General features: G+C 38.2%; 1 protein-coding gene across 1 annotated transcript in view; it reads left to right on the forward strand.

Moving 5' to 3' along the window:
• The window catches only part of scamp1 (secretory carrier membrane protein 1), a 22930-nt gene extending 9855 nt beyond the window's left edge, over positions 1 to 13075 (forward strand). The window contains exons 2-9 of the mRNA XM_046867690.1: positions 3224 to 3301; positions 3503 to 3610; positions 6088 to 6199; positions 6492 to 6620; positions 10526 to 10685; positions 12078 to 12179; positions 12323 to 12440; positions 12612 to 13075. Coding sequence (XP_046723646.1) covers positions 3224 to 3301; positions 3503 to 3610; positions 6088 to 6199; positions 6492 to 6620; positions 10526 to 10685; positions 12078 to 12179; positions 12323 to 12440; positions 12612 to 12761 — 957 coding nt within the window. The 3' untranslated portion in view covers positions 12762 to 13075. The remainder of the gene's footprint in view (positions 1 to 3223; positions 3302 to 3502; positions 3611 to 6087; positions 6200 to 6491; positions 6621 to 10525; positions 10686 to 12077; positions 12180 to 12322; positions 12441 to 12611) is intronic.
• Positions 13076 to 17423: the final 4348 nt, after the last annotated feature.

The raw sequence follows: 17423 nt of genomic DNA on the forward strand, positions 1-17423 counted from the left end.
ACTAATAAACTTTACACAGGCTTTAACGAAAGACAGTGTCTGTTACATGGCTTGTATCTAAACTGTAGCCTACCAAGAAAGTCATTGTTCACGGTCTTCCTTCTTCCTTTAACAACTGTTTCTCTTGGGAGTTTATCTTTTGGCATCGTCGTGCGTTTAAAAATCACCATCGGTAAAGCTTTTCTCCCGATGCCGTGCAGCTCAGAACACAGGTGAAGTGCGTTTTTTCATGCCCGGTTGTTTTCAGCGTGACGAATGATTCGCATTTCCTGTAGACAGTCCGAGTGAGCAGCAGGTCAAACGTCAGAGGAACATCATCCATATTTATGATGTGGTGCGGCCCGATTCAGTGGGAGCGCATCTGATTTAATATAAAGAGTTTCATTGGTTTACCTGAACCCGTTCGGCAATTTCATTGGTCTAATGTTATGGGGCTCAGTTTTTTGTCTTGAAGCTTGTGAAACCGGGAAAAACGCAGGAAAAATCTATAAATAAGCTGCTTTTTTGTTTAAGCCGCGGGGTTCAAAGTGTGGGGGAAAAAAGTAGCGGCTACTAGTCTGGAAAATACGGTGTGTGTGTGTGTGTGTGTGTGTGTATATATGTGTGTATATATATATATATATATATATATATATATATATATATATATATATATATATATATATATATATATACACACAATCATTGCTTATTAAATTTCTATTTTAGTTTTTATGTGTTTTGATTGTATCCAATGTTATAATTTTAAACCTATATGAGTTAATGGTTCATATCTGTTTGTATGTCTATCAATCTGTATATATATGAACCTATATATGAAAATATGTATATATATAATTTCTTTAATTTGCGGGCTAATCACAAAAATAGAATTTTTTAACGCTGAACGCAGAATGTTCCTGTGAACTGACATGTTAATCGGTCAATAACAACGGCTAGTGGAGGAGCAAAAGAGCTTGAGAAGCCTCTCGCGTGATTCAAATCGTACGTATGAAAGCATTTGCTTGCTGTAACTTTTCTTGTAATAAATGGAAAACAAATTATATTTGTCTCTTGCCTTTTTTGCTGATTCTAAAACATGATCCGATCGGTGACTCAAAAACCGTAATGTGATTGAACCGTGAGTTTTGTGATCCGCTGCACCACTATCTATCTATCGATCGATCGAGCAGTAATACATATAGCTTGCTGTTATGTTCTTTACTTGTGATATTTGTTTTTGAAGTAAGTTTTTGGCCACTAAAGAGGCTTCTTTTCTCATGGCTTCATCACAGTTCACACTCACCTATAATGTCAGAGGTTCCTCAGATTGCCAGCAGCATTTGCAGCTCTTTAATTTTTTTCTAAATTAGCGTTTGTGTGCCAAGTTTCTTTATCACAAACCTGTGCTAGACGTGTATTGTCGCCAGTGGCTTGTAAACCTTTAATAACCTTTGGGACTCAAACACGCTTAACAGAATATAGTGAATTTAGTCAAAATGCTGTAAATTCTACATATATTACTGAAGTTCATTTTATTCTTACAGCACAAACTAGCCTTTAGGATAATGTGCGTGTTTTCTGAGATATGAAGAACATGTGTATTCTCCACCTTAAGGCATAGAGAAAATCTGGGAGATAGAGACCCCATTTGGCACTATATTGGCTCACAGGGAGCAGAAATGTCATGCTGCTCATCAGGACTAAAAAAAGCCTCAGTTGTGTGGGAAGGAGCGGATGATCAGGTGTAAAGCTTGCAGGACTTCAGGAGAGAATGCAGAACTGAGACCAGGGCTGCAGCTATCGATTATTTTAGTAGTCGAGTAATCTACCAATTAGTCCATCAATTAATCGAGATAGAAAGTTATTTTTCTTCATTAAAGAGCAATACTAAATATAAAAGAGAAAACATGGTCTCTTAAAATGAATAAAAAAAAAAAATTAAGTTTTCCTTTTTAGAAAAATTTACATTTTTTGCTGAAATTGCAATTTGTGAAAACTAAACCCATTTAGTTCATTTAATTGCAAATTTAATCAAAATACAAATATATAAATAAAAAAATATATAAAAATCTATTTTAAATTATGTAAAAAAAACCCCGTAAACACACACTATGGTGTTTTCCTTGCGTTTCAGTTTGAAATGATCCCGAACTTTGGAAACTTTCTTCGGTGTTCTTTGGCCTGAATCGCCCTCCTCGCCCCTCGCCATTTTCTCTCTCCGTTCCTCCATTTTTTCAGCGTCTTCTGTGTTTCCCTGTCCAGCGGTCTCATTTATAAAAATGGCGTACGCACAAAACGAGGCTGAAAACCTGCGTTCGCCACTTTCCACTAACAGGATGTGATTTATGAAAGAAATTACAAATAAAGGGGAATTGGCATCACAGATTTCTCGCACAACCTTTGCGTGGAATGTTTGGAAACGAGACCCCAGATCGGTCTAGTGTTTAGCGAGTGGTGCGTCGGTAATAATGGTCCGTGGGGAAACGCAGTGCTCCGTGTGTAGTTAAATGGACTAAACGAAGCATTGAGAAAATAAATGGCCTCCATGCTTTTTTTGTATTCGAAGGAACTGTTTCAGCCCTAATGGTGACAGAAATAAATCTCTTTCGACTCATCTCGAAGACCTTGAGCAGATTAGGAATATTCGTGGTGGCACTAAATTTTAAGATATTTTTTTCTCTTGAACGGGGAAAGAAGGAGAAGTCACTAATGTTTAACAAACTCTTTCTGACTAATCGCCTATACTTGTCTATGAATCATTTCCATGATTAGGGTTAGGGTCTTACAGGACGGTCTTGCCTTCATCCACGGGGCATAATTTCAAAATAATGTAAATGACATACGTTGGTGTTCACAGATAGCAGATTGCATCAGAGTTCAACATTTATAGAGGAATTTGGTGCAGCCTTTTGCATGCTCTCCAGTGCCATCGTCATCAAAACACCAGCTGTGGTTTGTGATGACCTTGAACAACTACAGTACTGAATGTGGTCATTATACAGTTATTATATTATACATTATACAATGTGTCCCGAATGCAAAAGAAAATAATAAATGTATTAAACTGGGTATTTCTGTAGCTCGGACTACATGGTTACTGTGAATGAATGAATGAATGAATGAATGAAGAAATTATATTTCTGTTGTAATCAGAGCTACACAGACGTTTTTCTGAGGCTGTTTTTGTCCGTCTTTATAGTTGTGTCTGTTTTTTGTTTGTTTTATTTTTGGGTTTTTTTAGGATCCCTCAGTGACACAAGTGACGCGGAATGTGCCACCCGGCCTGGAGGAGTACAATCCATTTACAGATACAAAACCCGTAAGTCTATTAATATCACATCATGAAGATAAAATTGTATTAATGCAACATACAATAAAGTCAGTCATCCTGTGAGCTACATTTAACATTCTATAGTATACAGAATTTCTCACCTCGAAACAGTTATTCAATAGCATGATATGGATTTGAAGAAATATCCCATTGTACAGTATTAATATTTAATTTTGACTGTTATATTAGGCTCCGCCTGGCTCAGGCCCTAAAGTCCCACCCACTGCAAACACACAGCCAGCCATCATGAAGCCCACCGAGGAACCCCCAGCTTATTCACAGCCACAGCAAACACAGGTACACACACACGCACACACACACACACACACACACACACACACACACACACACACACAAATCTATTCTCATTCCACCAGTAATGGGGTGAGTTGTAAGTGCAGCTACAGTGACTGCAATAAATCATTAATTCTATAGCAAAGGAAACCAAACTCCCAAAGCACACTGTGTTCTGACATCTAGCTGCTTCATGCACCTGATCTCAGATGGCATCATGGGATCACAGCATTACTTGTAACACCACGTTTAATTTTGTAGGGAAGCTTGTTCGCCAGTACCGGCTTTGTTACGATATGAAAGGATGCGGTCGTTATCAGGTCATTTCTAAATAATATTGAAAACGCAGTAAATGACATATCATTGGCTCGCTTAAGTCAAGCATTGCACCAGTTACAGTGAAATGGAGATTTTTGTCCTGGTAGACTGAGAAACTATCTAATCTGTGTGTGGTGAAAAAAGTCTCATGTTTATTTTTCAGTCGTCATGGCTGCAATACCCCAAGTTTAAATTTCTACATATTTTGGCCAAACCATGATAAGGGTGTATTTTAAAGCCAAAAACTCAATGTCAGATAGGTTTCCCAGTGAGATTGTACAATGTGCTGAGATGTGAAATCGAAATCTCTGACCTTACATTCAAAAGCTTTTAATATGCCAGAAAACAAAAAGACTGGATGTGAAACAGACCTTTCAGAAGGCTGTGTGAGGGTTTTTTTTTTCCAATTCGAAAAAACTGATTAATGTTTACTCTATAATCTAGAATAGGACCTAAATATAAAATTTAAGGCACAAAATGGTTACCTGAAGCATTAGTACTGGTAGCAGCACACAAAAATGTCAGAAATTGTTGAAATTTTTGTTATCCCGTAAATCATGTGACCCTAAGTTCGAAAGAAAATAAAGTTTTAACAGAACACCAAATATCAATGCACATAATACATAGCATACAGTATTTATGGGGAGTGTTAATCCTTGCATTGTGTTTACATCTTTGTTGTTTGCTGTCATGATTTGTCCTAGATCTTTATGAAATATCTTTACATTTCTGGCCATGATCACAAAATCAAGTCAATTAAGTTGTTTGTTGCTTATAGGGTTATGTACAGTACCTTTAGCTTTTTTTTTGTGTGTAAAAAAATTGGTTGGGAGTGAATTTTATTCAGTCATCAAAAAAACTTTTATTTTACCTTTATTGAGACCAGTATAAATCCATTTATTGGTCCAGTTGACCCATCTTCTCATGGCTACCTCGGACATGACAACCCACCATTTTACAAAGCAACAGTTACCTCAATCTGGCTTCATGAACATGGTAGTGACTTCAGTGTTCTTCACCAGCCTTCCCAGAATCCAGTAGAACACCTCTAGTATGTGGTAGAAGATAAAAGTGCACCTGAAGAACAAACAGCACATGGTATTGCCCTCAGCCATTAGTGACATATGGTGGAATGTTTAATTCAGCATGGCCAGAAGAGAATTCAGCATGGCCTATAAAGAAGGATGACCAAGGGGATTGTTTTGATTTATTCAAATCTCTAATAAAACATTTGTTCTTAATGATAAGGTACAAAAATAGGTAAGAGTCAACATATGACACAAATATAAAGGTTATGTAATAGATGTAGAGTCATGCATACCTGCATATATAATCAAATACTGGTTAGATTTTTTTTTTAAGGTGGAAAATGAGCAAGAAGTCTGTGTGCATGTGCGTGTGAGAGGACAAATGGTGCCAGCTAGAATTTAGCCGTAGGGAAGTAACACATGGTCACATGAGGGGGATTTGCGTCTTAACATAAAGGGGCCGTTTTGATCTCTAAAGTGACCTCACTTCGCCTAGAGGACATTTTAGTACCAGAAACATTTGCAAAAGACAGACAGAACTTCCTGTTCTTACCATTGGCCATCAGACAAAGTCTATTTTGTTGCAGTGTAAAGACCTACTAGCAACACTGAACAAAAATAAGGTTTAAAGAAAAAAAAAAAACAACGCACCACACACGCCATCAAATTCTCGAGCCTGATTGGTCAGAAGGTGTTCATTTTCTATAGCATCAGATATGACAGAAGTGTTATTATTCAGTAAATCCATAAGTAAATTCATGTAAGGCTCATGAGGAAGTGACAGTTTGTAGCTGCTATAACATAAGTGATAAAAAAGACCATGTCCATTAATATAATATAATATATTTTTGGAAAATTGCTATTGTTTTAGCGGAATGAAACACTTTGTAGAAGATTTGTTAGTGTGGTGATAATAGTGTTATGCTGTGTCACGTCACACAACCTTGCCCTAGATCATTGTTCTGTGAATAGAGAACAATGATGCTATTATTACTTGTCCATCAGAAAATAAATAAATAAATAAATAAATAAATAAATAGATGGTTGGTTGGTTGGTTAGTTTCCCCTGGTTAATCAAATTGTTCAACCTGCATTTTATAACTTGGAGCATTCTATCGTGTGTGCATGCTGCAGGATCAGGTACGGGCCCAGGCCGAATTGCTGAGGAGGCAGGAGGAGTTGGAGAGAAAAGCTGCAGAGCTCGACCGCAGAGAAAGAGAGATGCAGTCACTCAATGCATCTGGAGGTGTGAACTATACTGACTTCTTACTAAATGTAGCATGTCTACTGTACACCTGTATCCTACCCTACAAACTGAAGACTGTTTTCCCTTTATTGTGCTTCCTTTTTATCATTAATAAAGCCTTGGAAAACGATACATTTGTAACAAATAAAGATGATCGCAATAAATAATTGGTACATTTACGTTTTTACATTTTCCAAATTGAGTGCCACCGTGACAGTTGCTCCACAATTATTGTTCTAATCGTTAGCCAAAGGTTAAACCTCCTGCTTTCTCTGTCTTCTATTCCTCACAGGCAGGAAAAACAACTGGCCACCACTGCCTGAGAAGTTCCCTGTGGGTCCTTGCTTCTATCATGACATATCAGTGGATATCCCAGTGGAGTTTCAGAAGACAGTCAAGATAATGTACTACCTGTGGATGTGTGAGTGCCTCCAATCCAATCACAAGTCACTTATCCAAAGCACTTTTATTCTCTGTCAGCCAATCAGTACTGCTGTTTTTTTTTTTTTTTTTTTTTTTAATGCCAGATTTGTGTGCTGGCCTGGGAAAACCCTTCATTTTCTACTAGATGTATAGTTCTTAAAATAAACACAAAAAATCTACAGGCTTTTCTGAACAGAAAAAGCTTTCTCTAGCATTGTAAACGTCTTGATAAAAAGTACAAAGCTGTTCAGGTATTGGAGGAACCAGATTATTTATGCAGGTATTCTCAGACTGAGATTTCTGAAATGCTCTGAGGTACATACATAATACTTTTTCCTCATTCCAATGTTTTCCTGGAAAGTTCAACTGAAGCACTTAATCTCTATCTGCATGGTTTTATGCGTTGTTCTGATTGGAGTATGGCATGAATGAGTAGGTGTTCTTAATAAACCGGCCAGTGTAGAGTGTAGCCGGAAAGTATTCGCAGCTCTTCACTTTTTCCACATTTTGGAAAATGGATTAAGTTCATTATATTCTAATACATTTGCAAAGATTTCATATACACTTCTTTTATGTTGTCATTATGGGGTATTTCTTGTAGAATTTTGAGAAAAATAAGTGTAAAATTTTAATTTAAGGCTGTAACATAACAAAATGTGGAAAAAGTTAAGGGCTCTGAATAATTTCCAGAAGCACTCTTCTCTTATCCATTTGCTTGGCAAGTTTCAACTTGTCATATGCTACCAGAACTCTAAACATATAGCCCTGTCAACAGCTACCCAGTATTTATTTGTGGAGGTGTGGGAGTTTTATTTGGGGTTTTTAGTTTAATTTTTTATTTTCAAAATCCAAAAAAATATTGTTTTTGCACATCCCAGATTGTCAGGAAGCTGAGGTCAGTGCACAGGATCGGTCATTTCTCATGGCCTCATCAGTGACTGTTTGGCAGTGCTGCGGTTTAAACCCCCGACATTATGATCAGTAAGCCAGAGCCTTAACCGCTCAACCACCACATCCCCGTGTGCTTAACATGAATAGATAGATGCAGAGTGAGTGAATTGTCAGTGTTTTCATGTACATGTTATTTTTTCTAGTTCAGCATGCTGTTTTATTGGGCAATATAACAGCTAGCGTTAGAGGATGCCTGGTGTAATTGTCGAAAGCTGAAAGATATTTGCACAAATGTATGGAGACACTTTCAGCCATATGTAGTTCTTCATAAAGATAGAGGCACATAATTTTTTAGGATGCCTTCAGAATAAGTAGCATTCAGTTTTCCCTTCACTTGAGCTCCAAACCTGTTCCAGCATTACAATGTCCCTGTCCATTAACATATGGTAATGTGGTTTGAGATTTTGATTGGCCTGCTGAAGACCTGTGACATCAACCCTCTTGAACACTTTTGGGATAAATTTGAACACTGGCTGTACCTCAGGCTTCCTCACCTCACCTACAGCAGTTCCTGGTACCTTGTGGCTGAATGAGCACAAATCTCCACAACCACACTCCAAAATGTAGAGTTTCTTTTTAGACCATGAATTAAAAAGTTTGGAACATAAAGGACAGAAAACGGGGACTAAAATGGGGTTCAAAAAGCACATATAAGTTTTATAAAGTATAACTTTTCTGTTGTTCTAGATCAGTGAACCTGTGCCCACTTGTATACTTCTGCATTCTGTGTAGATTCCTGAGACAGCTTGACTGAGACATGAGTGAAATGCAGTTTGTCTTCTGCAGTAGTAGTCTTTAAGGTTCATTTTTAATGTGTGCAGCTTGAACAAACCAGGCTGTTTACTGTATGTGTTTAACACTATTCTATATACTGTAAACTCTAAAAGACATCTGGAAATTGGCCATGCCTCAGTCAAATATATCCTCTAATCACCCATGTACGTCTAGGGATTTAATGCATTGGACTGCTGCTACACGATTGGCTGATTTGCTACATAAATAACCACATAAATCCAGCTGTTCCTATGAAAGTGGTCGTGAATTTAAAATCTCGTCTGCAAATTGTACTACACAGCTGATGCACCATGCATGCAAACGTTAACATTCTCAACGTTTCCATTTCTGTGACTGTTATTTCTGGTGCACGGATGATCCCACTCCTTATGTTGAGTTCTAAATTAGATCTGCTGTAACATGCCTTCTTCATTATCAAACCTAAAAATGGGACTGTTTGGTGAAAACAAGCCTTTGTAGGTGCAAATGGCTCATTCTTTTTCTTTGTTTTTTTTTTTTGGAGTGAGATTGTGATGAAATTGTCTAATGAAATCTTTTTGTGTGTGTTTTTTACTATTAAGAAATTGTGTTTTAAAAAAAAAAAAACCTCAGCTGAACAGTGTTTCATAAAGTTAGTTGGAGTAAAAGTCTTCTCTTCTGTTGGATAAATAATGTTTCCAGAAAATAAAAGGAGGCTACTGAACCTGATTAGTGGCCAGGAAGTAGTGAATGCAAAACGGATAACTAGTTTTACCCAGACACACTTGCGTGAGGCCCCTGGGCTGGTGATTTTGTCCACCTCTGAGCAACGCAAGAGATCCAAACAGCATTGTACCACACTGTGTGCCTGTTACACAAATGTGTGTCATCTAAGTTTTGTTTGAAGTGTCTCAGGATGGGTGTGACATTTGTGATAAGACACTCTTGTGTACATAGAAGTTGCTAAAGCGATTTCTGCAACCTGAGAGGAACTGCACTTTAGTTTCTTTAGTCGTGAATGGGGTTAAAAAGTTAGATGTTTCACACTGTACCACTGAATGTTTGTGAGCATCTGATAATCACATGCTTAGGGTTCTTCTCCAAACTGTTACAACAAAGCACACAAATGTATGGGATGTATTTGAATGCTGTGGCAGTAATAGTACAAGTTCCCCTCTCCTGAAGCTAATGGGTAAAAACCTGTTCCATGACGATGCCCCTGCGAACAAAGCGAGCTCCATGAAGATATGGTTTACATGGGATAGAATGAAGACCTTAAGTGATCTGCACAGAGCCACTAGATCTCACTGAATGCTGCTGAATAAGCACAAGTCCCTACAGCCATGCGCCAAAATTTCGAATGGGGGGGTGGGGGATCAATTTGGAATAGAATAATCAAGTATAGTCTTATAATACATTTTACAGCACTATTTAACTCCTCTATATAAGCAGTTTAGTTAGCAAAGGAGTATATGAATGGGAGGAATAAAATGAATAGTCAATGCTTCATTTTAAAACTTTTCCAGCCTGTCAGTGTTCAACAGGGAGTCATTCATTTAATGTGGGATTCTGGGCTTATTTCTACAGCACTGAATAATTGAATGAGCCTTTTCTCCTCTCCTTCTCATTTTCCATTAGGCTGATAATGGCAGAAGGATTAATATTGTATCTGACATGGATATAGAGAAATGAGGCTTTATTTTTGGGGCTTGTGTCTTTGCTCAATTAAATAGTTGTCATTTTATTAATATTTATCTAATTTCCAAAACGCTATCGGTTTAACACGGTGTAATTACTTCCGAAAGGCGGTAATGAACCTAATTTCGGATGTATAGCGTTAGATACTTAGTGGACAAGCCTGGGGTTGTCTGAGGTGATATTTTTCGAAGGGAAAAGAAAAAGGGAACCCACTCTCTTCTAGGAGACTACTGATATAAATCATTATGCTTTCGAGCAAATGTGAAAAGGATTTCTCTTTTTCTTTTTTAACAGCCGTTTATGGGTTTATGGAATTATACAGATTGGCAACATATAGTCATCATTTCTTTATTATTCTCACCAAAGTGTGTGCTTGGGTAAAACCCGCACCACAAGTCACATGCACCAGTTCTCCGCATTACCTCCCAGTGCTAAATATGGGTAATGATTTCCAAGTTTCAATGTTCTGAAGTATATTTTGTTTTGTTTTTTTCTCCCCAGTTCACACAGCAACACTGTTCCTGAACATCTTCGGCTGCTTGGCGTGGTTTTGTGTAGATGCGACGCGTGGTGTTGACTTTGGCCTGGCCATGCTGTGGTTCATGCTCTTCACTCCCTGCTCATTCGTCTGCTGGTACAGACCACTGTATGGGGCGTTCAGGTAACGTACACAAGCTCAGCCTAAAGTTCCGTAGACGTTTAGTACTCACTCGTAATCAGTGCGTTCTTTTAGATTTAAAGATTCGATTTTGACATTAGATATTTGAACAAAATATTGCTACGCCTTGTGTATATTACAGGAAACATCAGCGTACACGTAAATTTGCACACTGCAAATAATAAGCGTCTAAATGTAAGAAATACATGCGTGATTTAGGAAGATACAGACTAGAAACAAGTCAAATGTTCTGCCAGTGCAATAAGATAATTACACTTGAGATTTCAAAAAAATAAAAAACATATCTAGGCTTTAGAAAAAACTAAATGTTTTAAAAAAATAAGCAATAAAACACCTATTTCAAGCATTCAATGTAGTCTAATAAACATTAACAAGCTAGATGAAAGTTATTCTTGTATTTATTATTATTGCTTTCCTTAATATGTGTGAAAAGATCTTAAAACCAGAGCTACTAAACAAGAGAATGCCTTAAATTTAAGATTTGCCATTATTATATATTCTGTTTTAAAACAAGACAAAGCATTTAAACTAGAGACAAGATTGCAATTAAAACCAAGATCACGCATGCATGTGTATTGTCAACAATTATTTATTCAAATGAAGACTTTGAATTACTTTTTGCAACATAAAACATTATTAAATGTTTTTATTTTTGGTTTTTACTGGCCACTAAAAGATATTCAACCTAAGAAACTGAAATCAGACTACAGAACAACTTAGTAAAAAGCTATAAGTACTTTGTATAAATAAGTAAAGTTCCAAAACATTTAAAACATACCGTCTTATAATTTATTAGGTTATAAAAAAATGTGTTGGTGTTTATATTGTGGTCACTCGCCGCCGCGTCGGGCTGAACACAGACACGGGAAATTGAAATCGGGGTTAAAGTGTCTTTATTAGGGAACTAAAACTGAAAGCTCCGATGCCTCAGGTCCCGACAGGCGGACTGTCTCTGCCACGGTCACCATCGGCACGTAGGTCTTCGGGGTCTTCCTGCCGCAGGGCCAATGAATCTCCCTCACTTATGAGGTGTTGCGAGGGTCCGGCGGGAATACCTCTTCCGCATCTGCCAACTTTTGCCTGTATTGAGAGAAATAGGAAAAAAAAATCACTATTTGTCGGGAGCCCAAGGTTTCTCCTAAAATAACTAACTTTAAGCTTTACTAATAACTAAGTAAGAAAATAAAGGTGAATAATCGTAACAATCATCATAAACTAACACGATCTGCGCCTGCATAATATTTAACTCTTAAAATAAGATCAATCAGGATGAGGAGGTTTTTTGCAGTGCGCAAAATCAGTATAATGTGTGTTTACTCATAAAAACACGGACACATTTAATGATATTCGGTCTCCATCTGTCTCTCTCTGCAGGAGTGACAGCTCTTTCCGTTTCTTTGTGTTTTTCTTCATCTATATCTGTCAGTTCGGTGTTCACGTGATGCAGGCCATCGGCATCACGGGCTGGGGAGTCAGGTATTCTCACACGCTGGTTTCATTTTAGAGCTTTAGAATTGCTTTTGCGTTTTATTCTCTCATGACAATAGAATCAAATATTTGTGTGTGTGTGTGTGTGTGTGTGTGTGTGTGTGTGTGTGTGTGTGTGTGTGTGTGTCTAGTGGTTGGATCTCAGCACTGACTGGCCTTAACAAAAGCATTCCTGTCGGCATCATTATGATCCTGATTGCTGCTCTGTTTACCGCCTCTGCTGTCATCTCTCTCATCATGTTTAAAAAGGTAAAAAATGGAAATCTGAAATGAAAATAAGGCGTATGGATCAAGAGAACGTGGCATGTTTGTTGCTGTATTTTTTAGAATTCTTACTCCAAAAAAAGAACTAGTCAATGTATTGACATTACATCAGTCGCATTCTATAATGTGTGTGTGTGTGTGTGTGTGTGTGTGTAGGTCCATGGGCTGTATCGGACCACTGGTGCAAGCTTTGAAAAGGCCCAACAGGAATTCGCAACCGGCGTCATGTCCAACAAAACGGTTCAAACAGCGGCCGCTAACGCCGCCTCGACCGCTGCTCGTGGAGCATTCAAAGAGCAATTCTAATAGGCCGAAAGAGAGCAGGCCAGATTTCAAGCTCCTCCCCCTCCCCCTCCTCTTTTATCATTCTTTCTTATTGTACTCCTTTGACTTGTGAGTCATCTGTAAGCCTGTTTCAGATGTGGAGGATCCCAGACTCCGCCCCTTCATTGCCTCGGTGCACTCCATTGGCTAACTATGACTCTCTTCCCTTCATTTAGAAGATGCACTCAACTGACTAATGCTGAGATTGTGTGCGTGTGTGTGTGTGTGTGTGTGTGTGTGTGTGTGTGGGTGTGGGTGTGGGTGCGTATGAGTGTGTGCGCTTGTCATACTCCATTCACTTTCCAGTTGTCCATTCAGATTGAGCATGTGCTGACTGAAGTTTTTAATCTTGAAAAAAAACTATACAGGAAGTGATGTTAGCAAGGATCCTGTCCACTTGCTCCAAACATGAGTGAACAGAGGGTTGTTGCCATCCAAATCGTCTACACGATCCGCAAATATCTCATACCAACAAGCATTTCCTTCCTGCCGCGCATCGGCCAGTAGGAATGTCCCTCACTCAATGCACCCAATGGGAGATTCAGGTGGCTCTTCTGTTGCTTTTTTAAATCTCCAATTCTGCCTTACATGCTGTTCCTGCTTTTCTAAAAAAAAAAAAGAATAATAATAAGTTGAAGCTCCGTCACGTCGGTTCTGAGGCTTGTTCGATGACCTACAAACACACGAGTTGGGTTAGACGTGCTCGGGAAGCTGACTAAGCCTCGGCTCACGTCCTGTATCTGAGGTTTTAGGGTGCAGTGAGAAGTAAAAGCCTTGAAAGAAGTAAACACTACCTGCAGTGAAATCCTTCACTTCTGTTTTTCTAACGGCACGCTTCAGAGACGCAGAAAAATAGAGCAACGATTATAGCATGCTAGCACTCGTGTTAGATGTTGGTGTGTGTGTGGAGTGTATTTGAGTCGGTCTGAACTCCACAGCAAGTGATCTCACTTTTTCAAGTCTTATCATTTCAAAATTGCGTATTAATTAATGCATCCTCGTAGCCATGAGCACTAAGAAACAGCTGTCAGAGAAACAACTCTCGCTAGTGTGCGTGTGCGTGGGTGGTAGCTACAGTCACCTCTTTACAGTATTGACTTCAGAACTGACACTTGGATGTTCTCACTGTCACTTGACTATGTTACTATGAGACGTTTTGCTCATAGCTTTATTTTTAAAATCCTGTTTTGTTTTTTAATCCCTTCCTTTTGCTATTGTAGGGTTTCCAGTTCGATCATCTCACGATGAGCTGCAAGTCGTTCTTCCTTTTTTTTATTTTTTATTTTTAGAATTTGTTCCAACAAACGGCACCTGAAATTTTGTTCCTCGTAGATACTAATTAAATCGGGAAAATCCATCGAAAGCGTTATAGCGTGAGCCTGTGCGTGCATGTGTTGCGTCGGATTGTGGCTTTTAAGTTGTGATTTTGAACTCAAATGACATTATTAGTTGAAGCACTGAGGAGGTGGTGACGCGAACGTCGTCCGAGCAAACCTAAGGGATATTTGTATATTTTGTAAAAAATAATAATTAATAATAATTGACGAGTGGTTGCCTGTTGTCCTAAATAATTTCATCGTACTGTACAAATGCACTCTTGTCTCCCTCTGCAGTCGCATGTTGAGTAGTTTAAGTTTTGTATATTTATTGTATAAACACAGGAATAAAATACGAAAACGGACTACTTAATGTGCTACTAGTAGTGTTTTTTGTTACGTTTTCTTTTCTTTTCTAAATAGGCGAGTAGCAGCTATTTTAAAGCTGATTGGAGAACTGATAAGTCGAACCCTGAGAAGACGCACCTCACCAACATCTCAAAAGTCTTCCATATCATTCAGCTCTTGATATGAGATCATGCAGGTAGAAAACTAAACCATGACAGCGCTTTTTCTATATATTTTCTCTTTACTGAGCCTTTTGCTTCTCCTATACCAGACTCAATAAAGTGGGAAAGTAATATAATAAACCAGTTTGAAGGATTCAGCTTGGGAAGAAATGCATACCTGTCTTTCACATTTAGTTTACATGTAGTTCCTACCTGGATTGATGAGGTGAGACTACATAAATATGATTTAGGTCAATATTATCGTCACCCCATCTTCCTTACAATGTGGTTATACTAGTAACTGTCAGTGCACTTGGCAGCGAAGCAATACACCATTCCTCTGTGATATCATTTCTATATCAGAATAAATTATACCACAATCATATTTTGCAGGTTGGGATCATTTAGAAAGGGGTTGTAACTTATAGAGTAACTTCCTGCCATGTATTTGTTATTGTTCAGGCCCCTGCAGCTTTAATTGTGATTTGGGTAGTTCAGAATACGCAGTACCCTGTAAATGCTGTTTATTTACATCAAATCAATAGATTTCTCAGCTCTATGATGGGTGCAACATGCAAAAAGTGCAGGAATTCTTACATGAAACATCTCAATTTTAGGCAAAACCCCTTTTTTAAACAAGCTCAAGATCCTAAACATCCATTAAACATCCCTAACAATATGCACACTCCTGCTTGTAGGTGACTTAACTTAGCTCATCGCAAACTAATAAACTTGATCCTGCATCACCTATTATGGCTTGTACAAGAGTATACACCAAATGGACACAAGTATTGGGACACACAACTTTTTCAGCCATATGCTGTTGTTCTCCGAACATCCGGACGTGGTAGCATTGACATTTTCCCGTCACTTGAATCAGGAGACCCAAACCTGCTGCCAATGACGATGCACCTGTACACAAAGCCAGATACAGATCTCACCTCAACCCTTTGAAACATCTTTGAGGTGAACTGGAGCGCAGACTGCACCCAAGTCCTCCTCGCCATACAATATTACCCGACTTTACTAACACCCTTGGGACTGAATGAGCACAAATCTCCACCAACACACCCAAATTTGGTGGAACATCTTCCTGACAGCTTCCCAAAAATGTATATATCTAATCATTTACGGTTGCTAAAATATATATTTCCTTGCTAAGGAAAGCAATAGAAGTTTCTCCTTGTTGGGTTTAAACAACTATTATATTATAACTGGTGGTTAGTATTCCCACCTCACATTTGGATCTGTAAATTGTGGCATAAGCAGTGTTATCATCACTACCCAAATCCAGGGGTCACTTCAGGTCAAGCTTTTAAGATGATGGTTTGTCAGTGTAATAAATAAATATGTGAAAATGGGGAATCAACTCTCAGATTTGGTTTGTTGGTCAGTATATTGGTACCAATTTATTATTATATATATTGATATTTGATTGACTGCATTTGTATCACGAACACCAAATTTAACACCAACACAGTTTTTCCTCACAGCTTCAGATCCCCGGTTTGATTTCAGGATAGTGTCTTTGTGAAGTTTTCCAGGTTTGCCTCATGTCTATGCAGGTTTTCATCTGGGTTCTCTGGTCTCTTCCCTAAGACACATAGGCAAGCAGATTACACATAGTGGATTGTCCTTAGTCATTACTGGTGTCAATTCTGGACTGCTGTCCCATGTGGGTAAATTCTTTCACCCAGTGTTCCCAGTATAGGTTCTGGATCTGTGGTGACCCAGATCAGGAAAAGGGTGAGTGAATGAACAAACGAACCAATTGAAAGCATTTTAGTAAGACATGTTTGATCGTTAAGTTAATTTCCCATATTCTACAAACCCTTCATGAAAACCCTTGCCTTTTTCACTTGACATTTCATCTAATCAGAGTTTATCAGTGGTGCACAGTAATGAAGTAAATGTAATTTGTTACTGTACTTAAGTAGCTTTTTTGCATGCCTGTAATTTACTGAAGTATTTTTGTTTGACTTTCACTTTTTACCTAAATACATTTTACAAAAATGGTGGTTCCTTTTAATTCATGAGTAAATAAAAACGTAACTGGTCAAGCATGCGGCGAACCACCAATCAGGGTAGAGCGCAATCTGTTTTGATTGCTGCTTGGTGGTATCTACTAAGTGCGAACATACGTGCTGATAGCGAACATAGCGTCTGATGGAATAAACTCCTTATTTTTTAAGTAGTTATAGATTAAGTAGATCATTTTATTAGATATCAATCAGTGTTTGACAAATTAACAAAATTCTATTAATAGATTGGTGTGCTAGGGGTAGCATTAGAGTCTTTTTACATAAACTGAGTTGATTAAGTATGAGCCTTGTGACAAAAATTATAATAGAAACATTATAGCCATAATAAATCATTGTACTTTGGATACTTATGTACATTTGAAGGCAAATACCTTTGTACTTTTACCCAAGTGAAAGTTTAAAGGAAGAACTTTTACTGGAGTAATATTTTACCTACATGTATCTACTTTAACTCAAGTACATGGTTTGTGTACTTCGTCCACCACTGAAATTAGTCATTAAATTGAACATATGTGCATTTCTTTCCTCCATCACTAGAGGGCAGGTTCTTTATGTGGACAGTTATCAAGCTGGTGCACATCTGATTTGTTCCTTTTATTGATACTGGACGTTTGGACATCAAAACATTACGGTTACACACACACACACACACACACTTCAGCTGCTATTTCATTATATCAGCATTCACTTTGAAGATGAGCACGAGCTTCTTCCAAGGAGTGTGAGACATGGAAATCACGTGGCTCCCCGGATTTGCTGGAGAGCGTATCGGCGCAT

Source organism: Silurus meridionalis, chromosome 15 (assembly GCF_014805685.1).
Source record: "Silurus meridionalis isolate SWU-2019-XX chromosome 15, ASM1480568v1, whole genome shotgun sequence".
NCBI lineage: Eukaryota > Metazoa > Chordata > Actinopteri > Siluriformes > Siluridae > Silurus > Silurus meridionalis.